This window comes from Rhodnius prolixus, unplaced genomic scaffold, assembly GCF_049639745.1.
Source record: "Rhodnius prolixus isolate KJV_2025 unplaced genomic scaffold, Rpr scaffold_8, whole genome shotgun sequence".
NCBI classification, from domain to species: Eukaryota; Metazoa; Arthropoda; class Insecta; order Hemiptera; family Reduviidae; genus Rhodnius; species Rhodnius prolixus.
Window position 1 is genome coordinate 34,054,886 of NW_027411593.1, and position 23,944 is coordinate 34,078,829.

The 23,944-nt window shown below is 31.6% G+C and overlaps 1 protein-coding gene and 1 long non-coding RNA gene across 10 annotated transcripts in view; one reads left to right on the plus strand and one right to left on the minus strand.

Annotated features, from left to right (window-relative positions):
* The window catches only part of Npc1a (Niemann-Pick type C-1a), a 60,352-nt gene that overhangs the window by 19,854 nt on the left and 16,554 nt on the right, over nt 1-23,944 (plus strand). For 8 of the 9 annotated variants that reach the window (XR_012456653.1, XR_012456655.1, XR_012456654.1 and 5 more), the window contains exons 3-16: nt 5,026-5,223; nt 5,328-5,481; nt 6,932-7,067; nt 7,950-8,145; nt 13,696-13,830; nt 18,506-18,643; nt 19,403-19,620; nt 20,510-20,608; nt 20,734-20,939; nt 21,126-21,326; nt 21,959-22,157; nt 22,683-22,799; nt 22,891-23,071; nt 23,713-23,840. Coding sequence is in view for 6 of the 9 variants with exons in the window: in XM_074122532.1 (XP_073978633.1) it covers nt 5,026-5,223; nt 5,328-5,481; nt 6,932-7,067; nt 7,950-8,145; nt 13,696-13,830; nt 18,506-18,643; nt 19,403-19,620; nt 20,510-20,608; nt 20,734-20,939; nt 21,126-21,326; nt 21,959-22,157; nt 22,683-22,799; nt 22,891-23,071; nt 23,713-23,840 (2,306 nt within the window). In the remaining 3 variants the exon portion in view is untranslated. The remainder of the gene's footprint in view (nt 1-5,025; nt 5,224-5,327; nt 5,482-6,931; nt 7,068-7,949; nt 8,146-13,695; nt 13,831-18,505; nt 18,644-19,402; nt 19,621-20,509; nt 20,609-20,733; nt 20,940-21,125; nt 21,327-21,958; nt 22,158-22,682; nt 22,800-22,890; nt 23,072-23,712; nt 23,841-23,944) is intronic. The other variant, XM_074122535.1, reaches the window with a different exon arrangement.
* LOC141451274 (uncharacterized) lies at nt 9,707-18,318 on the minus strand. The gene is made up of 3 exons (XR_012456656.1): nt 18,238-18,318; nt 11,537-11,701; nt 9,707-10,011 (listed from the first exon to the last, which is right to left on the minus strand). It is a non-coding gene; the product is annotated as an uncharacterized lncRNA (long non-coding RNA).

A 23,944-nucleotide genomic window follows, 5' to 3' on the forward strand; every position in this document is an offset into this window, starting at 1 on the left:
ATTTTTATACAGGAGTTAGTATAAATTTAAGCATAAAATTCTGTAAAACCCTTAAATCTATCCTCCTCACTAGTTGATTGTTTCCAGTAAATTTTTCACATACAAAACTCATTCTTGAGGTGGTTTCATATTTCTAATACCCAACACGCCTTGAAATGTTAGAAGTTTAAGGAAGGACCTCTTTTCCTTAGATATTGTTGCGTGTAGTTCTTTGTTGAAGACCTGAATTCCAGAGTGTTTTGTGTAAATATGTGCGCTCGTGCAATGTGAACACTTTATTGAAGATTAGAGGTACAATAAAGGTATTAAGAATATTTGCTCCTTACATATATGGAATTCCTATATATTATATTAAATATAGAAGAATACGTCCTTTTCTCGCTCTACAGAAGTGCCTCTCAGACGTCGAACGAAAATATTTCATTATTTAAAATTAAATTTTGTATTGTTAAGACGAGAAAGAGCTTTAATTGCTCACCAAAATAGTGGTATAAATTAATGAAATTGAGGTAAGAAATTATGCTAAATGTTTAGCGTATTGTATTCCCACGCGGACATCCTGGTTTCGAATCCAGTTACCCGTCCTTAGATTTTCTTTTCGTAGGGAGCTTCTTACAGCTTACGTTCCTGACACCAATTGAAAATATTACGGGCACCAATGACCTCAAAAGTTGACTCGCCTTAAATTAAAAACAAAAACAAAAATTGAAGAAAGAAGTAACTAAAAGTTTTGAAAAATTATATGCTTTTGGTTTAATATTATGGGAATATAACATAATCGTTTCTTGAGAATTTTTTAGTGAACAAAGAATTGTTGCCTAGATCATAGTTTAGTTTTTTGTTTATTCTTTCCTCATATTTTATAAAGTACCACAACTTTGCAGTTCTATTTTGTATTCATTTTTAAGATTTTCAAAGCTACTGTGTATTAAAATTGTCCAATAGGACAGATATGTAAGGGTTGATTGTCAAAAAGTGCACGAAAAAGCGTAACGTTCAAAAAAACCCAACTTTAACAATTTTTTCCTTTTTTCTGTAAAAGATGTAATTCCCAAATTTTCTTTATAATTACAGGGCAAATCCCCCTTTATAACTGTAATTTTTTCACAACAATCCAGATCTAATAGTTTTATAGGAAAAAAGTTGCTGAAAATGAGTAAAAACAACGGCATTTCCAAAAATTGTTGTTCTTGTTCTTATTTTAATTGTTACTTTTTTGTAAACTACGTAGCGCCTAAACGCGGAACCGATTTTCATGAATGATACCATACAATCAATGATCCCTAAACCAAATAAACCTTCTCATTTCCCCAACTCTTACCGACCAATCAGCCTTCTACCCATCCTGGGGAAAGTCCTCGAAAAACTTCTACTACTCCGCCTCCAAACTGAAATAGCCCCTTTAAATATCATTCCTGACCATCAGTTCGGTTTTCGGAGTTGCCACTCGACTGTTCTCCAAGCACATCGAGTAGTTGATGTAATCGCTACTTCCCTTGAATTAAAGCAGTATTGCCCGGGTGTCTTCCTTGACATATCTCAGGCATTCGACCGGGTATGGCACGCAGGGCTGCTTTATAAACTCAAACGCCTACTGCCTTCTACCTTTTACCTCATTCTTAAATCTTATCTCTCCGACCGTTTCTTCCAAGTCAAACAAGGTTCTTCTTCTTCTCTTATCCTTCCAATACTCGCTGGAGTTCCTCAAGGAAGCATTCTAGCCCCCTTACTTTATATTTTCTATACTGCCGACTTACCAACTCACCCGACTACAATTACTTTCACATTCGCCGACGACACTGCAATCCTTTCTCCTCATCTAGATCCTGTAATAGCATGCCGTGCTCTCCAAACTCACCTAAATCTTCTCGAGCCTTGGCTGCAAAAGTGGAGAATCAAAGTGAATGAATCAAAATCTAAATACATAGTATTCACTCTAAACAAGAAAACTCTCCCTCCTCTCTCCTTCCACAATACTTCTATACCAACGACTAACCAAGTACGATATCTCGGACTACATCTTGACAAACGACTGACGTGGAACCCACACACGAGACTCAAACGAATTGACCTCAATCTCCGATATAAAATGTTGAAAAGGCTACTCGACAAACGATCAAAACTGACCCTGACGAACAAACGATCTTTATATACCGCTCTACTTGCCCCAATATGGACGTACGGAATACAACTCTACGGAAGTGCCAAAAAATCGAACATCAACCGACTTCAGACCTTACAATCAAAAATTCTGAGAACAATAGTTAACGCTCCTTTCTACGTCTCCAATCATACAATACACACTGATCTCAATATTCCTCTCGTTTCTGAAATAGCACAATCTCGCTACACAAAACTCCACTCAAATCTACACAGTCATTACAACCCTCTTATCCACAACATGTCTACCACAACACTTCCTTCTAATCCTCATCGCAGACTAAAGCGGCGGTGGCCACGCGACCATCTCAACACAACGCCGACCTCCTAGAATGGTTGCTGTGTAAGCTTGCCAATCAGGCGAACTAACGGCTTCCATCACTGGATGGTCGTCGTTCACTCCACTCACGCCTCTTGGCGCACATGCATATGCGCGCGCGTGTATGTAAGTGCATATATGTGCGTGCCCGTGTATTTGCGCCATTTCCTTACTCTCATCCCTTTTGCTTGTTATATCTATTATAGTTGCAAAATAAATAAACAAATTAAAAAAAAAAAAAGATACCATACAATAATTTAATATGGCCGTTCTGATTTCTGTTATAGTCTTATTGCTGAATGAACCGTTCTTTTGGTTTTGAAATAAAAACTTCGGTTCTTCAGTTTTCCAATAGAGAAAACTATAGTTTTCAACTATCGATAGTGAGGATCAACCGATAAATGCGATAGATTTTTATTTATTTTTATCGCTGGTCTGAATATTTCTGTTTTCAACCCCTCATCAACTTAGCAGTACCTTTTTTAAGATAAGATTTCATATAGGCTTTACTTAATTTTTCCTTTAATCAGTAAATGTTTTCCTTTTGGAATAAGGAAAGTTATCAGTTGGGCTTGAAATGTGCTTATTTACTACTTGATACGCTTTCATGCTAAGAATAGTAATTTTTTTTGTTTCTTTACTTTAGTTAATTCATACCTTGCGTGTAACGTAGTACAGTTAGAATGTCATAACTCTTTAAGAGTATTGTTATTTAAATATTAGGCGCAATATAAGAAAAATAAATTGTGTAGAATTAATTTCTGAACCAAAAAATAATTATTTTTGATATATATGTATTATAAATTTGTTAAAATATTCTTAAAAGGTTTCCCAGTAATGACATGTTTATTGTATCTCTGACTTTAATCTATCAGAGTTTGGTACAGAAATTTTGACTTCACGTATGATTCCGTCTTGTATTGCACTTGCTGACTGAGGAAGATTTTTGCCTCACTGCATTTGATAACCTGTGTTTGACTGTTAAGCAATGATTTTTCGGTACAAAATAAATAAATAAATAAAAAGATGCCTATCTATGATGAAATCTTGTGGGCTAGATAACAAAGTTAACATCCGAATCTTCTTTTATCTTTATTAGTGATCATTGCTAGCCCAAAATTATTAACCTACAACATCGTAAAAAAAAAATATCCAATAGAAATTGTACCAAAGAAATGAATATAATTTACTATTCAGACATTTTTCCCGAAAAGTTTATTACATTTGTAATGAAATATTATTTAAAAATTGTAGCAGATAAAATGTGACTAAAATTTCAAGTTGATTTTCAGTACGTCTTGAATATTTGAATCCTGCCGACAGAAATTTTTGTCTCAACAAAATTAATCAATAAAAAAATAAAAAAATGTTAAACTCTCTCTTAAATTTATTATACATTCATTGAAGCAGAATGTTCTAAGGAATTCATAAGGATTGAATGTGAACTTTTTTAAAAAGCCATTTCAAACCATCTTGTTAAAAGTAATTCATTTCAATAAACTGCCCGCATCTCATCTACATTCATTCACATTGATCAATTCCTTCATGAAATTCGAATAATATTCAAATGAACGTAGTTAAGAATTTAAAAAGTGTTTTCCACAATGCAGGTTCAGCATGTAATATTTTTTTATTTTTTACAATTCTCCTACATGTATATTTATTACTATTTTTCAAGTGTATAAAATGTACAACAAACAAAGTATAGAAAGATGCAGTAAATTATGCAAATATATAGTAAGTTATATGGCCAGCATTTCAAGTGCATGAATGAAGTGAACGACGACCGCATTCAATGATGGAACCCTTTAGTGGTTCCATATTTGCAAGCTAACAAAGCAACCCACGCTTTAGCAGCAGTTTAGGCGTTGTGTGTTGAGATGGTCGTATGGCCACCGCTGCTTTATTGTGGAAGTACTGGTGAATGGGAATCGGATTTCCCTCTCTAAGGCTGGAAACATAGTGGAGCGGCGAGCAAAGCGGCGCTGATAGCGAAGAGCGAAGCGGCGAAATCAAATACAAGTAAACATATGGGACCGCGCATAGTGGCGAGCAAAGCGAAGATAGAGCAACTCTATCTATTTCTAGTTTTTGTTTTTGCCGCTTCGCTCTTCGCTATCATCGCCGCTTTGCTCGCCGCTCCACTATGTTTCCAGCCTAAGACTTGTCACGGAAGAAATGGGTGTTTCTCAAATTCATAATTTTGTATTTATTCTTTGGTTGGGTTGAGACAAAGCACATTTTTACTTCGAATGTCGATTTAATATCATTTTTATTTGGTATTTTATGTTTTTTTTCTAATAATCGTAAGAGCTACATATTTGAAGAGCTGTGTTTTTGAAACCTTATGACACAATTATTGAAACCTTCCCTTGCTATGAAAAGGGTTATTGCTTAGGGTTATGATTCTGGACTGTCTTTCTGAATATAATTCATTTCTTTGAAACATTTATTGTATTGAAGTGAAACCTAAAAAAATAATGATTTTTTTATTATTCAGTATCTACAAGATTTTTATTCTTAAACTTTTAATTATTTTGTTGCAGGAAATAAACCATTGAAAACGTGTTGTGATACAAATCAATTGAAAACTATGGATTTTCAAGTGAATTTAGCAGCTAATTTTTTGAGTAGATGTCCATCATGTTTACAAAATCTTGTTGCACACATATGTAATGTTGCCTGTTCGCCAATTCAGTCTTCTTTTATGAATGTAACTTCTACAGAAGTTACTGTCAACAATAGTAAGTAATTTATTTATTTGCTTTTTCTTTTTCTAATTATAGTTAGCTCAATAATACTTTATTGTAGTTGAATGTAAAGATTAACTTGTAATTTCTATTTGCAGAAACAATAGTTTTGGGTGTAGATATCTACATCAATCCTGAATACACTGAAGGAACATACAAGTCTTGTAAAGGAGTGTCAGTGCCATCGACAGGTCAGCTTGCTATGGATATTATGTGCGGCCAGTGGGGATCCATGAAATGTTCGGCGTCAAGGTCAGTGGTTACAAGGAAATTGATGAAACTCACAATTTTCAACTTATATGGATTAAAATTAGATCACTGGCTCTTTATGAGTTTCCAACCTGTCAGAAACTGACTAAGTACAATACACAAACATTTGCAAAGATGGTGAAAAAGGTTAATTGATAGACCACTATCTAGAGTCTAGAACTTCTGCCATGCTTGCTCTAAGAATTATCGAACCCTAGTAATGTAGTGCTTGCACACCCTGACGAAAATCAGTTAAAAAAAAAAACAGACGCCCGGGTTGCCTGCCATTAAGTTTAGAAGGTCTGGGAACATTAAAATAAGGTACATACATATACATATACACTACTCAGTACATATGCAGAAGACACAGCCATATTAGCTTCAAGTACACATCCTTCATCAGCTTCGTACAAGTTATGAACACAACTACATAAAATAGAATCCTGGGCGAAGAAGTATTAAAATGAACCCACAGAAATGCTATCATGCCACGTTTACTCTCTGGCGGGGCTCCAGTCCTCTTTAACAGCAATCCTCTTCCTTGTAAAGATCTGGTGCGCTACCTTGGGCTGTACATAGACAAACGACTCACGGTGAAACCCATTCACTAGACTTAATAGACAAGCAATGACAAAACTGTTTTACAGGCTACTTGGACGACGCTCCTACATGCCCATAGAAATCAAAGTTTAATATACAACACTATTCTCAAACCTATGTGGACTTACGGATTAGTGGGGTTCAGCCAAACCTACAAACATACGGACAGTACAAACATTTCAGTCAAAACTACTCCGACAGATAGTTGACGCTCCTTTCTACGGTGACTAACCTCACTCTTAACAACGAGCTCAACATTCCCTTCGTACTCCAACTCGCAAAGCCGAAATATCAAAAGTTCCACCTGCTCTCCCTACTTGCTCTAATCCTCTCGTATTTTCTCTCGCCTTCTCTGACATTCCTAATAATCCTCCTCGCCGACTGAATCGCCAATGGATCCGCGACTTCCTTGCAGTCTGAAGTCCTAAACATCATTATTATCCTGTAGAGAGAGGCGCCACGGTAGCCGAGCGGTTAGAGGCGAGACCTGCAAAGCTAATATGCATTGTGGTACTGGGTTCGATTCCCGGTCGTAGGCCTAGGATTTTATTTAATGCTTAATAAAAGAAATTTACAGTAAAGTATGTTTGCTAGTCGCCTCCGTCCACGACACCTAATTGGTAGTTGGACGTTAAGCCCCGCCTGAAAAAATAGGCGATTACTTTATCCTGTAGAGTGTATTACCGCTGGGTAGTTTCTCTCCTCCTGCTTTTCCCGCACTAGTTCATCATATTTACCTTCTACTTACTCATTGCATATATTTTTCAGATTGTAAATTACTAAATAAATAAAAAAGATCTTTCATATTTTTAATCATATTCTACATTGTGACCTGAGGATTCCTTTGTTTCAGATGGTTTTCATATATGGGCGATCCGTCACAAAATATTTTCGTGCCGTTCCTTCTGAATTTCATAGAAACTAATGAAACAATAGAAGAGTTTGAACCTATGAATCCTCAAACTACGCCTTGCAGTCAAGGAATAAACGTAAGTATACAATTTTAAATTATTTCGTTTTCCTTCAGCATTAAAAGAAAAAAATCTTATAAAGATGAGTAGACTTTCTTTTTTGAACTACCATTTTATACCTAAATTCTTATTAAGCACCACAAAATACAATATAGTTTTTCAGAATTTATATGAATAAATTTGTAAAACAGATTAGATGTGGGACGCTTAAGTTTAAAATAAATTATACAAAACAAAACTTAAACTTTCAGATATTCTGATTCTAGCACATTTCCAGAATTGTCTCATAAATATTTGGTGGTTACCAAACACTTTTTTTGAATTCGTCTTACATGAATCTTTCATCGTTTAAAATTTAAATTGTAACTTAGATAAAAGTTTGTGTGAAATATTCGTTCCGATTGTTCTCTACGAATTTTAAATGAGAAATAATGGAATTTTTAAAATTTTAGCAACGTTAAGATGTAAATAAAGAAATGTAAATGATGTTTTAGTGAAAGTGAGTCAAGATAGTTGGGGGTCACCCTTTCGTGACCAGTGAAGATCAACAAATGACCTCCAACAACTTAATGATCATGGTTATTTAGCACTGGAAAACCTGTGAACGATTTTGACTTTTTAAACAGGGAATAGTTCTTATTAACTAATACTTTATTGCGGAGTAAAATTATTGTTTTATCATTTTTTGGAATAAGAGACAGAGAATCTAATTCGTTTTGGAATTGTATGTGATAAATGGTCGTCTTGTTTTTGGAATCTTATACCGGTCAGAAACAACTTTTTAATGATATACATTATATTGCTACTTTTTTAAAATTTATATTTCAGAGTACCTACAGTAACAACATGTTTTTACTTTGCTCGTTTATTGTTACTTTAATTTTTATTTTATGGTTTCAGAAAGATACTCCACCTTGCAGTTGTATGGACTGTGAAGAAAGTTGCCCTGTAGCTCCGCCAAGACCACCTCCAGTTAAGCCGTTCACAATTTTCGGCATCGCTGGTTTACCCTTAGTAATGACGCTTGTGTTTTTTGCAGTAACAAGTGTCTTTATTAGCTTTGTCTGCTGGGGACCATCGATGACCACAGGCATTGGTTAGTAATATTTGTATTTTAATTTTAAATACATTTAACTGCCAATGAAAGAACAAGTTTTATCAATATAAATGTGCCATACTATTGATTACATTATTTCGTATAAAATTCATTTATTTTTACAATATTTAATACTTATTCCTTTAATTTTTAAATTGTTCTAGTCACTTTACATTTTTTAAGAACATTTGCAAGTTATGCAATTAAATGGTATTTGCATATATGGTTCTTAAACCTTAAAATAATTTAACTCACATCTCAACAGGCATTTAATTCCGTTTCAATTTTTCGTTTAAATTTATGTGAGATATGATCAAAGCAAGCTTTCCCTAAAAAGGAGCATAAATGCCTAAACAGGGAAGAGAATTGCCCTGTGGTTACTGCAATGGACTCCCGCGCGAGTTCGAGTTCAGCCTGCTTTTAGATATTCTTTTTCTAGGAGCTTCTTGCAGCTTAAATCTAGTGAGTGTTCTCTTGATCTAGCAAGCATTGTTTATAGGAAGAAAGTGCATTGGAAAAAGCTGCAAGTGCCTATATCATCATATTTTGACGCTACTTAATTATTTACAATAGTAGTTAATCATTTACTGAGAGATAAGATTAAAGATAGGGACGAGACCTATTTCCCAAGGCGTCACAGCCAAAACCCTAGATAGAACCTCTCCTGCTAAAGAGGTTGAGGGCTTTCCCTACTGGTTCTTTTTTGCGCTACTAATCTCCTTTGGTCACAAAGTTCCAAAGGTTTCATAGCACGACCACTCGATTGCAACGCAATCAAACAACAAGTGAGAGGTCGTTTCCTCCTCTTTACTTGGACTCAAAATTAAATATTTTAATCGGAATTGCTTAGACGTGTAGAAATATTGTTGATCATATCTTGCATATATGTATATATAAATTTTCACTCCATGTCCGATATATTTAATTCCTTCTAATATTTGGGTATGCTGGATTAGGGCAAATGATTGTAAGGAAAACCTAGTTTGGGTATTAAAAGAGATGAAATTAAAAAGAAGGTGGTTTCAGGTTTATTAACTTACTAATTTGAAGTTTTAAGGGAACATTAACCACCTTTTTTGTTAATATTTTTATTTTATTTTAATTTATCAGATTTGATTAAATGTGATGCTTGTTTATTTATTTTATTTATATGTTGGTATACATTAATTGTCTAAAGATTCTATTTATTAATTTAGGGATGACAGCTGCATGGCGAAAGCTGCACTTTAAAATGTTTCTATGTTCATGCATTCTCTCCTTCGGTCTCTTTTTTAATAATTGATTATATATTCTTCATTAAAAATATTTTTCTACTATCTCCAATTTCGCCTTAATCGCTTTTCTTTCTTGAAAAGCTAAAGTTATTTTGCTTAATAATAAAAATTATATAACTTTGGCTTGAACTATGTTAAAAGCAAAAATAAGAAGGCAAAAAATGCTTTATATGTTTTTATACTACAAAAATATATAAGTATATATAGTAAAATTTAGTTAAAAATTGACGATACGGGTAAATAATACTACTTCAAGCAGTTCTGACAAATTCTTGTTGTACCCCACTCATTATTGTTAAGAAACTTTAAATTACTTTCTTCTTTTTTGTATTTGATTCGGTCTAAAGCTCTAAAGTAATATATTAGTTTTCAAAGATATGCAACAATCTTTTTGCTTGTCTTACCTTATCGATTAGAGTCCCTTCGTATCGGATTTACAAATCCGGTTCCCTGAGTGGTAGTAGCCCTCCATAACACCTTAATGGCCGCCGTTCACGAGTCCATGTTATTGTATTGACATTGGCCTTAAGTTAACGCTCATATTCTATGTACACATCCACATGTTTTACTAGTTGTGTACAGTTGAAAAATTCTAAAAATAAAAATAAATAAAAGCACCATTTCAGTTAGCCTACACCTTCCAGCAGGTTTAAACCAGGTTTTGGAGAAAAAGAAAACTTGTAACTAATTTCAATATATTAAATTCCTTTTCTTTATTATTCTGTCTTAGCTTTCAGTGAACTGGACCATGTTTTAGTGTATAAATAATAAATAATTGGACCGTTTATTTTGAAAGTGGTGTAAGTCCATTTTCTCTTATTTCTGGAAATTAAAGGTTAACATATCTGTTAATTATAAAATTAAGACAAATTATATGAAGTCTGACAATGTTTCTACTGTTTTATCAATATGTAATTTGGTTATATAAATTTGTTTTAGGCGCATTTTACTAAACTGATGTATATTTACGGGCTGCAAATGGACTTACACCACTTTCGAAATTAGACAATTGTAAAAACCGTTTAATTTCAATTTTGAAAAATCAAGTAATATATATTTTCAAATAATAATGTACTAATATGTAATAATATTTCATGTTAATAAATACACTTCATACTCGTAATAATACACTTCATATTAATCCAATTTTGTTTACAAATAATAATGACACGACATAAAATAGAAGTAATATTTTTAATTTTAGACGCTAATTTTAATTAAAATTACAAGATATTGATAGTATTTAATAAAAAACAAATGTAAAATAACAGGCTACTGATCGGCAACCATCTGCTAAGCCGCCTACCTCTGTCAATTGGACTTACACCACTTTCATAATCAATGATTATGCAATTTCATTTACCGACCAATGTTAAATTCTAAAAAACATGGGAATTTTTTAAGAAATTAAACACGGTCTAGTTATACATAAAAAATTAACATAAAAGTAAGCATGAATTACGTGATATCTCATTTTTTTTCAAAAATGGACTTACACCACTTTCACAATAAACGGTCCAATTATTAAAAATTAAAACTTGACGGAATCTTGTAAAACTACAAAATTGTCATTGATTTATTTAAATTGTATTACATATTACATTGTATTACTTAAATTCCTCTTTTTTGTAAATCTTCACATTCGATACCCTCAATAGCTTTGTCATTTGAGCTTTGGTCTGATTACATTTATCCAAAAGCTAGTTTTTGTTTTATTTTTGTATTGTTTTAATATGTTTTACGGCAAATTATAAACAAAGAAAAGAAATTAATTTATTCTAAAATTTTGTGGTCGTTATATGTGAAATGCACTTGCACATTAACTGCATTCTTTACAAAAGAAAAAAAGTGAGGAAGAGGAGAGAGTGAATGAAAAAAAAACAAAAAAAATTTGTATCACATGGTTTCTTGATTTCTTTTATATTATGGTCGATAAACAGGAGCTTATTGATATTTACTTTTAACTTATTTTTTTATAAAGCTATTTTATTTTGTGTTAACTCATAAATTCATTTTGATAGAAATCAATTGATCATGTGATTGAAATGTAGTGAGATTTCTTAAGGGTATTATATCACACATTTCGTACTCAGTACAAGAATTTAATTTAAATGTACCATTAACTGTTTCAAAAACGTTTGCAAGGATTTGTCAAAAAGAGTTTTTTTTTAGCCTTCTCTGATGTCTGTGATATGATTTTTCTCCATCTTTCTAAATTTGTTGTATCAATGAATGTCAGTTAGGCTAGTAAACCTCACATACCTCGACTCCAACGGACGTATCTATTTAAGACAGTAAATAGTAAATTAGCAAAATTATTGAGAATTTATATTTTAAATACCATTAATTATCTCTATTTTAAGTGTCCGCTGTTAAAAATAAAGTTGGGAGAAGAAAAATCACCTATTTAAATTAAAAGCTTCAAAATCCACCCTTGAAAACCTGTAAATTAATTACAACTTCAGTAAATATTGATTCGGGTGAATAATTTAAGAGAGATAAACCTCATTGATTTCACTCGACTATTCTGTCGACATAAGTCCTCTTTAAACTATTATCCTCCAATCTTCGTGCCTTAATCGTAACACTTTTCTTATTAATGAAAGCATCCTCTGCTTAGATCGTTCATGTCGTTTAGAAAGAATTTTATTTATGGTTGTTAAAGCCTTTGAAGATGTGCTCTTCTTTTTATGCTATTTTTTTTTTTTTTCTCGCAATCAGATATTTTGCAAATGCGACTTACCAAAATATTTACTTCACTTCTCTGATAATTTCGGAAGCAAGCTCTGCATTTAGGACCACTTTTTGTTCATTCATACTTTTCTGCATTTGGTTTCAGCGAATATTTTCATAATTTTATGTATACATTAGGGTGTTTCAAAAAATGTTGACTTATAAATTTTAAAGAGCGCCGGGCGGAAAATCAAAGTTCATTTAAGAAATTAGAGCAAAATCGATTAATATTTAGAGGTCGCTACCATTGATCAAAAAATTTTGGTTTGGCTTTTTTTTTTTTTTTATAAAAAATCTTAAATGTTTTGTATCTTTTCAAATTATTAGCAAAACATGTAATTGTACAACGTTTATTTAAATATGATTTGCTATAAAGACAATGCAGTTGGAATCATTTTAATTGCCATTTTACTTTCAAAGTTATGAATAATTAAAGAAACTGTTGATTAATTTACTATTAATCAATAGATTTCAAATTATAACAATAAATGCAAAATAATCCCTAATTTAGAAGTTTAAGTAACCAAAATTATTTGTTTTTTAAATTCTATACGAAACACATAAAAAATTAAGTGATTTTAACGTTATTTAATCGAAATTTTTCAAAAATGTGTATTTTTCTTAATATTTTTTTTTTAAACAGTTTATTTAATTATTCATAACTTTGAAAGTAAAATGGCAATTAAAATGATTCCAACTGCATTATCTTTATAGAAAAGTATATTTAAAAAAAACTTTGTACATCTTTTGCTAATAATTTGAAAAGATACAAAACATTTAATTAAGATTGTTTATAAAAAAAAAAAGAAAAAGCAAAACCAACATTTTTTAATCAATGGTAGCGACCTCTAAATATTAATCGATTTTGCTCTAATATGGTCGAAACGTTTTGTTCTTAAATGAACTTTGATTTTCCGCCCGGCGCACTTTAAAATTTATAAGTCAATATTTTTTGATACACCATAGTGTAGATTGACACTGTAGTTGTATGGTCTACATCATTCCTTTAAAATTAATTTAGGGTAATATCCTCTCAATAATTATTTTTAGATATTACTCAATTTTTTACTCCTGTCAAATTTTAAGAATCGAATTCGTTGCCAAAATTCCAAATTGAAAGAAAATTGGTTAACCGAAGTGAGTTTTTTGTAAAATTTTTTTCATATTAATTAGTTTTGGTTATTAAAGGTTTTCTGAAACTTCAAGTATTCTTAAAAGTAATGTATCTTACAGTGAAGTTAATTAAGATATAGGAATAAAATTAAAGTTTGAAGAAACAATTATTAAAATGTTGAGCATTTCAGTGAGAGAGTATTTATTGTGTTCTACAAGATTTTTGTTATTTTCAATTCTTCGTTTTTTTACTTCACTTTATATTTATCGGTTATTTATTATTTATTTTCTTTCTCTTTTTGAACTAAGTAACTTAAGTAAAATGGTGGTCCAGAATATAATACCCTTACTCGCTAGCTTTTATTGTTGGATTAAGTGATTTAAAAAGAAAACAAGCATGTGCTATAATGTAAAAAAAACCAACAAATAGCTACTGCATTGCTGAGAGGCTCTGAGGAGGATAGAAGGACTAATAGTTCCGTGGGAAGAAGACTTGCTGGCATCAACTCTCGGATAGCTATGGGTGCAGATGATGAATCAAGTCCTTTACAATCTAAAAGATCTAGTATGTCATAAAATTTTCTTCTTCTTTTTTAAGATTATTTTGATCAAGTTATTGAATCCTTGCTATTTGTAGTTATTTTTTGTTATTGTTAGTAGTAATGCTTTTGTGTTTTTTTCGCAATATGTTTTTCTTTTTTTATTGGCGTTTTGCTTGAATTTTGTTTTTCTTCTTGAAATTGGTTATTTTTTTATTTGTTTTTATCATCCACAAAGACGCCAAATGACAGAACGTCTGAGCACATAGTAAATGGAAACATGAATGGTAAAAAAAATTGGTTTTATTTATTGTGTGTTTTTAAAGTGTTCTTTAAAAATGATTATAATGATTTTTTAAAAAATTATTTCACGATCTGAAGGAAAGTACATTATTTAATCCATTCAGCAATATACAGGGTGTTCATTTTAAGACGGCTCAAATGCATTTCATGCTTAAACGGTTGATCTAAGCGAAAAATGGTACAGGAAAAATTTGTTGCCCGTCACCTCTAGTTTCAGAATATGTGACTTGATTTTAGATTCCTGCCCGCATACGCGGCTGGCGCGTGACCAAAAGTGAGGGTTCGCAGTTGACCCCTATTTTCATATACGCAGTTTTAAAGAGTATAAAAAGTTATGAAAGAAACCGGAAACCACAATTCGATATCTTCAAAATTAAAGGTGCTAGGCTATTTCAAAATCTGGTATTTATTAATCATATTTCAATTTTTTAACTTGTTATCAAAGAGAAAGAAGAGCACGCGATAGGTCATTTTTATGTATTTTTTCATCCCCTTTCTACTAAAAATATTGCCAAGGCAGTAAAGCTAGTATTTTTCTTAATATCGGGAAATAAGTCGTTTTCCCAGTGATTTTTCTTAGAAAAATCAAATGTTAAGAGCTTTAGATGTTCACAAGCACACACAAAATGGCTAAAAATTAATTTTACATCTGTTACAAACAAGAAGGTTTAATAATTATTTGGTAATTAATGTTTGCTTCAATATATAATTTCAATCATATCCTTGTTTTAAATAAGTCAGTAAGGAGGGGGCACATGGATACATCGGATCCACTATTATTTGGTAATTTTGGGATAGTTGCGTTTAATTACCAAAAAAATTGGAAACCTTCTGCCACATATTTAAGTGATCAATATTTTTCATGTAAAGGATCAAACTTATTCCATAATTTATCAAATAATGCACTTTACTCAACTTGTGAAGCATGTACTGTTCCTTCAAAGGTGCCTCCTCAGATACGGAGAGCAGTTGATAACCTCCAGGCTAACCTGGCTTGCGAGCCAGAGGAGGCACCTTTGAAGGCACAGTACATGCTTTCTTTCATAACCTTTTTATACTCTTTAAAACTGTGTATATGAAAATGGGGGTCAACTGCGAACCCTCACTTTTGGTCGCGCGTCAGACGCGTATGCGGGCAGGAGTCAAAAATCAATTCACATATTCTAAAACTAGAGGTGACGGGCAACAAATTTTTCCTCTACCATTTTTCGCTTAGATCAACCGTTTAAGCATGAAAAGCATTTGAGCCGTCTTAAAATGAACACCCTATATTTATACAAAATTTAAAGAAATTGTTTATTCACTTTAGCATAACATTACGTTACATTGACCCATTGTTACAGTTTTAAAATCTTTTTTATTAATTAATTTTTTTCCTATACTTTACAAAGAAAACATTTTTAATTTTTTTCTTAAAGTTAATTCTTTTCATACATTGTTGCTATATTTTGCGTAGTGATGAAATCTGTGGTATATAAAATCACTTATTTTTAGAGGACATAGTATGAAAAGTTTAGTTATAGAAACACTGCGTAGATAACCTTCACTATTCCTCTCTATACCTCTTACATATTCTTTGTTAAGGAAAGTTTTGCGATCATTCAAAATTTTCGAAGTTGAACCAACTTTTGAAATTTTCGGAGTCTAAAAGGAGTGGTTTTTAGTATATATATATATTCTAAATGTATGTGTGTGTGTGTGTGTTTGTGTTTATTACAAAACAACTATACATTAAAAACTTAGTTTTTTTCTGAGTCGTTCCTCCAAATTTTGGACTAAAAATAGAGTTTTATGTTTTATTTTTCCGCTTTTATTGTTTATGTCTAAAAGAGCCTGAGGTATAATACGATATACTTTCCAAAATGAAGTTACTAAAATAAAAAAAATATATTATTCACATGTTTGACTCATTTTTAACACTGAATTAGCTTTCTTTCTGTGTGTTATAATTAGAGTAAATGATTTGGTAGTATTGTTATTGTTTCACAAGTTTTTTTTTAAAAATTGATTGTTAATGCATGTTTCGTGGTTTAAAAAAAGTTTGTAAAGTTTTACAAACATGCATGAGGTTTTAAATTCACATATGGATGCACTTCTTTTTTCCTTTTTTTGAGGTTGTATTGTTTATTTTTGAAAAGTGCATGCATGTTGTCTTGCAATTTTTTTTTTAATTAATAAACATTTGTGTGCTTTTTTTTTTTTTTTAGAAAAAAAAACAAGTCGGTTGAATTGATGTATTTTAACAACAGAATTTTTTTCTTAAGATAGTTTTAATCTTACTACAAATAGTTGATTGTAAATCTATTAATACAGTTTTAATTCTTATATTGTAAGAATGAAACATATTAATAGACTTTATTTGGATATAAGCCAACTTTTCAAATTAGTTCCAACGCCTGGGATTTCGTCCAATGTATATTGGCGTAATTTACTGGATTATCAGTAAATTAGTAAATATATATTAAAACTGACCGATAGTTGTATAACAGGGTTGATTGTTAAAAACTTTTTGAAAAAGCGTAATGTTAAAAACACCCAACTTTGACAATTTTCTTCCCCTGTATTCGTGTAAATAATAAGGAAGTGATTCTTTTTATACAGGGTGTTCATTTTAAGACGGCTCAAATGCATTTCATGCTTAAACGGTTAATCTGAGCAAAAAAATGGTAGAGGAAAAATTTGTAGCCCGTCACCTCTAGTTTCAGAATATGTGACTTGATTTTAGATTCCTGCCCGCATACGCGGCTGACGCGCGACCAAAAGTGAGGGTTCGCAGTTGACCCCCATTTTCATTTACACAGTTTTAAAGAGTATAAAACGTTATGAAAGAAACCGGAAACCGCTATTCGATATCTTTAAAATTAAAGGTGCTAGGCCATTTCAAAATCTGGTATTTATTAATCATATTTCAATTATTTTAACTTGTTATCAAAGAGAAAGAAGAGCACGCGATAGGTCATTTTTAAGTATTATGCCTTAATTTACCAAATAATGCACTTTACTCAACTTGTGAAGCATGTACTGTGCCTTTAAAGGTGCCTCCTCAGATACAGAGAGCAGTTGATAACCTCCTGGCTAACCTGGCTTGCGAGTCTGAGGAGGCACCTTTCAAGACACAGTTCATGCTGCAAAAGTGCATTATTTGATAAATTAAGGAATAAGATTGATCCTTTACACAAAGATATTGATCACTTAAATATGCAGGAGGTTTCCAATTTTTTTGGTAATTAAACGCAACTCTCCCAAAATTACCAAATAATTATTAAACCTTCTTGTTTGTAACAGATGTAAAATTATTTTTTAGCCATTTTGTGTATGTTTGAGAACATCTAAAGCTCTTAACATTTGATTTTTCTAAGAAACATCACTCGGAAAACGTCTTATTTCCCGATATTAAGAAAAATACTAGCTCTACGGCCTTGGTAATATTTTTAGTAGAAAGGGGATGAAAAAATACATAAAAATGACCTATCGCGTGCACTTCTTTCTCTTTGATAACAAGTTAAAATAATTGAAATATGATTAAAAATACCAGATTTTGAAATGGCCTAGCACCTTTAATTTTGAAAATATCGAATTGCGGTTTCCGGTTCCTTTCATTACTTTTTATACTCTTAAAAAATTTTTATATGAAAATGGGGGTCAACTGCGAACCCTTACTTTTGGTCGCGCGTCAGCCGCGTATGCGGGCAGGAATCTAAAATCAAGTCACATATTCTGAAACTAGAGTTGACAGGCAACAGATTTTTCCTCTACCATTTTTGCTCAGATAAACCGTTTAAGCATGAAATGCATTTGAGCCGTCTTAAAATGAACACCCTGTATATTATAAAAAATAAAAGTATATAATTCCTTTGCTGATAACTGATTTTGGAAGTAGAAATAAAGCACTCATTCCGAAAATGTCTTTTTTGTCAGGTATTTATTAACCGTATGTAGATATATTAATGTGTAATAATAATAATTTTGTTTTTTCTATAGTTAACAGAACATATAGCAAAAAGTTGTACTTGTCAAACGACCATCCGTCCGAAGACCTAGCCGTCTTTAAATTTAGCGAATAAATTTAAAATTTTACATGTTTTCTGTTTTTATAAGAAATGAGATGGCTGCAATTAACTTTTTTTTACCTTGATTTCATTGAATATCTTATTCTTTCAAGTTCAATTTTGATTCCTTCAATAGTACGTAATTTGTGCCATATGATTTTGATACCGAAGTGTACATAATTTTGTTTAGAAAAATGTCTATTAATTGTCATTTATTTCTCAAGAGTTACTCAATTTAACATATTAGTGGCAATAATTATAATTTAATTAAAGGCAGACAATTCATTCGGTATGAATGCAACAATAAAGAATTTTTCGATATACAATTTATTATGAGTGCATTGTGCAGGTGTAGTAAGCAGTTCGGATGGCAGGCCGCCTTCAGAGACCCCTGCTACGGCTGTTATTCATCCGTCATCAATTGCAGAAAAGTTGGGTGCTGCCTTGGAAGATGTATTGCAAAAGATGTTCTATAAATTGGGTTTAAGTAAGATGCATTTTTTTTTTTAGTTTAAAATTAATTTACTATATAATATAATATATATAATCAAAAAAGGGAAGGGATTAGTTAAATGATTAGCGCGGAGATCCTGGGTTCGAATCCAGTAGCTGGCCCTTAGATTTCTCTTCCTAGACGCTTCTTACAGCTTATTTAAAAAACAGAAATTAAAAAAAACTAGGTGTATATAATAAATAGCTAATTTTATTAGCCTTCACAAATCATTTTTATCATAGAATTGGTGTGGATGGAGTGAGTTAAGGTGTTCACAGTTACCGGCGATCCTTAAAAAGTTATTGTGTCAACCACCAGTTAACTAACATTGAAGTTTAACATTAATTGGCCCTTAAGTCGTTTGAGACAAAATACAATTTAAGGAAACACGCTTTTGCTTCCCCTCGTATGTCAGAAAACGTATTTTTCCTCAATGAAACAAGACGTGCGGTGACATTTGTCGGCAAGTTATAGTTGTCTCATTGAGCAGACTCACTATTACCTTTAGGAATTCCCTCTGTACTGATAATGCAAGTTTCTCTTTAATTTTTGAAAGAATACTTTGATAAACATTTTTGCTAGTTGCAGTCCCAAGACTTGAAATCTAATCTAGTCAAGCAGGAGGATTCGGGCCTTTAAAGTACTGTTTTGAACCCTCCCAGATCTTATCGTGCGCCTTTTTCACTTTTCTTGCATATTTACGATTTTTCATAAAATATTCATTTTTTGTTTTAATTATTTTTTTTTTTTTAGTGTGTGCAACACATCCATGGGCTACTCTACTACTTGGCATTTGTGTGGTTACTGCATTAGGCCATGGAATCAAGTATTTAAGAGTAACTACTGATCCTGTTGAACTTTGGGCTTCACCACATTCAAGATCAAGATTAGAAAGAGAATATTTTGATCAACACTTTGGTCCATTTTACAGAACTGAACAAGTCATAATTCGTGCTGTAGATTTACCTCCAGTAAGTACTAGTTATCGTTTATTAGATGACTTGGTCTGACGGTGCTAGAATATTTTTTTAATTTAAGATTATTTAGATTATTTTAGCTGCTTATTTATTTTTAATTTAAAATATTATCTCTTTCTTTATTTACTTGAAATAGCAAAAGAAACGCTTATTAATATCGATTTATTAGTATTCTAACTCGGAACTAATTCGATGGTTATTGTTAAAGAGTAATGCCCTTAGCATTCATTTTGATAAATAATGTACGTTGAAAACAAAGTTAGACAGACGGCCATTAGTTAATATAATCAGTTGTGTCACTCATCTGGCCTTAATAAGTGTTTAAATTTTTCGTTTTTGTTACTATCAATGTTTAATATAAATTCACCGGAGGGAATACAACATAAAATGCTAACATTCAGTTGGTTAACTGAATTTAAACTTCAACTAAATAACTAAATATCTGCAAGGAACGCAGGGATATTATATTGCATAGAATTCTTAACTACATTTATTAGCAGTCTATAGTAATGCAGTGTATTGAAAAGATATGTGAAAAGATATGAAAGAAACTTTGTCAGGATGATTTCTCAATAATCTAGGGTACAGATGCGCCGTTGAAGGTGATTCTGTTTAGCAAGTTCTAATTGGGATAATTGGGAAAAAGCTATAGCTTGATTTACAAAGCAGCAAAATTATCAAACAGAAATGTACAATTGACAGGCCAGGCATTGCGTTAGATAAAATAGTTTTCAGAATTTAGTCATCCACTCTTAATTCAGTATATTAATAAATCAAAATATTAACATTTGATTTGAGTGTATTTTATAAAACACTTGTATTATTGCTGTTACAACTAAATTCTACAACTTTTGATAAAAATAATTTTTAATTTTTTTTCCAGGTTTTACATAATACATCACAAGGAATAATTGAATTTGGTCCAGTTTATCACAAAGAATTTTTGTTGAAAGTTTTAGAACTTCAGCAAGAAATTCAGGCAGTGAGTTCAATTTTATTATATTTTCAATCAGATTTCTAATTACAATATTTACTTATTTTAATACCTTTTTTTTTTTTTGTATAAAACGTAAATTAGTTTGAAATTTAATGTGATTTGTTTGACAGTTGGGCCAAAATGATAATGCAGGATTAGAGAAAATTTGTTTTGCACCTTTAACGTCTCCATTTACTGAGCCAACTAAAGTTAAACATTGTGTTTTACAAAGTATATGGGGCTATTTTCAAGATGATTTAGAAACTTTTGAAAATGAAGATATTGATCCACAGGGTTATGTCACTAATTATTTGGATCATATTCAACAATGCTCTCAGTAAGTGAAAATAAATGTTCTTTATTAAAAGATTGTATAATTTTTTGTAGCTCAATGGGTGTAGTATATATAATTCTAGATGCGTGTAACTTTCTTACAATTCAAACTTGCTTGTCAACTGTGTTGGCAATGGTTTTTATACCAGAGTTATGCTATTTATAATTAATGTTTTATTGTTTATTATAGAAATCCGTACAATACAAATTGCCTTGCTTTGTATGGTGGTCCGGTAGATCCAGCAATAGCCCTTGGAGGATTTCTACATCCAGGTGAACGTCTCTTAAACAATGCATCTTATGAAAAGGCCACAGCTATTATATTGACATTCCTGGTTAACAATTTCCACGATAAATCAATGTTAACTCCAGCACTTCAATGGGAATCTAAGTGAGTAGTTTCGCTCTATTGTTCCATTAATATTCTAATGATTATTCTAATACGGAACAAATTCGATGGTTGTTGTTTAATAAATAATGAACATTTAAAACAGAGTTAGGCAGACGTCCATTAGTTTAAAGTTTACTTAAATGATGAAATCTAATGTTACTGTTTTTAATGTAGATGAATATCGCATAAGAACTTCCATCAAAGTTCATTGCCATCTTTTTATTTATAACTTATTTTTAAAAAAATCAAAACTGTGTACAGGCCCCAATCATCAAAATCCTGAAGAAAAGTTGCAACAAAGTTAAAATAAAAATAAATTAATATAAGGTACAGTCGAAATTTCACGTTTTGAATTGTTTATTTCAAGATTTCAGGCACTTTCTTGTATGAAAAAATATTGAAAAGTTACAAACGTAAATTATCTAGTAAAAAGGGAAATTAATGATTAAAAGAAGTCAAAAGTTTGGCTCCATAATTTTGATACTTCACAAAAGTGAATTTGGGAATTTGTTATTTCAGCATAATCCATTGTATTGATTATCGAATACTGAATTCTATTAAAAGTCTCTATTTGCTGTCATTAAGTTTCGTATTTCTGTTTAAAATGTTTATAACTTTATTTATCATTTCAGGTACATTGATTTCATGAAGAATTGGACAAAAAATAAGCCCGATTTCATGGATATTGCTTTCTCTGCGGAAAGATCTATAGAAGATGAGTTAGATCGTGAATCTAGGTCTGATGTGTCGACAATACTTGTCTCTTATATTATTATGTTTATATACATTGCCATCGCCCTGGGCCACATGACAAGTTGTTCAACACTTCTTGTAAGTTCAGTTTTTAAATTTTGAATGTTGTATAGTTGTTTACGACTGTGTAAGTTCGTTTCTAAAAAAATTAGTTTCGGCAAACAAAAACAAAAAAACAGTTGGTTTAAAGATGTATAATTTATAAGAATGCCTGTTTTTCTCAGTTTACAAGAAAGATTGTTTATAAAATTTTTGGTTTCTTTACATAAATAGATTGGTAAATTTTCATTGTGAACACTGATAAATGTTCATTCATGAGCAATATTAAACATTCAATTTAAGACAGAATGTACCAAATAATTAAAACTGTCCGGTAGGACAGTTTTATAAGGGTTGATCGTCAAAAACTGCACGAAAAAGAGTAACGTTGAAAAACACCCAACTTTGACAATTTTTTTCTCTTTTTCTAAAAAAGATAAAATTCCCAAATCTTTAAAATATAGAGCAAATCCTCCTTTATAATATAATAATAATTATAATTATTAAATATTTTATAATTTTTTAAAAATTTAATTGTCAATATTGCTTTTTTATCCTTTACAGAAAGACAGTAAAATCACGCTTGGTCTTGGAGGGATAATTATTGTCCTTTCTTCTGTTGCTTCATCAATAGGATTTTTTGGATTCGTTGGATTACCGGCAACTCTTATCATTATGGAGGTATTGTGTAATTTAATGATGGTTTTTAGAAATTTTAAAACAAATTGGGGCAGACAATAATATCATTGCTTCTTCTTTTTCTTTTTTTCAGGTTATACCATTCCTAGTGTTAGCTGTGGGAGTAGACAATATTTTCATTTTAGTACAAACTCACCAGAGGCTTCCGAAGTTAGAAAGTGAAACTTATCAAGAACATATTGGCCGGGTTTTAGCAGCTGTTGGCCCTTCCGTATTGCTTACCAGCCTTTCGGAGTCCTGCTGCTTCTTTCTTGGTGGGTGATTTATTTTGTTAGAGTAATTGCATATTAGTGTTGCAAAAAATTAACTACGTATTAAAAAATCTCTCTTACTTGACAAAAAAATGATTTTATAAAATGTGCGAGGAGAACATCAGAATTTGATAATATAAAAGAAAAAGATTTTCTAATTGCCCTATTCAACGTTCAGCGTCACTTGTGCCCATATGGCCACTCCGAAAATTTTGAAACCACTTATAAACTGTTCTAATCGAAGGTGCAGAGTCACCATAATGTTTATCAAGCTTCTCTTTAGTCTCCTGAGGCGTTTTGCCTTTCATAAAGTAGTGTTTAATCAACACACGAAATTCTTTTTCGTCCATTTTTTGAAAATCACTCGACTTCCTCGATTCAAACGAATGCCAAACACAAAGAAATAGACCGATCTGGCTGAAACTTGGTGTGTGTTCTTCCAAGAGATGCTACTAACTAAACATAACCTCGATACGCGCCAGTGGTGCTATCTCTCTGACTTTGCACGGACTTTTCAAACGACCCTCGTAGGCTTTAAAAGATTGTATATTCTTGCAAATTTTTCTAAATTTTCAAATATTGTTTTATTCTGCAAATCATGCTGCCCGAATTTTTAATCTCTTTTTTTTTTCTTCCTCAATTAGGTGGTCTCTCGGATATGCCAGCAGTAAAAGCGTTCGCATTATACGCAGGAATGGCCTTATTCTTGGATTTCTTATTTCAAATAACTTGTTTTGTGTCACTTCTAGCACTAGACACAATCCGACAATCTGTAAGTTTTGTTTTTATTAATTTATTGTGAATATTTTACGCATAAGTTTGAGATATATATATTTACAAAATAATGGATAAGTACAAAAATAATAATTAAAAAAA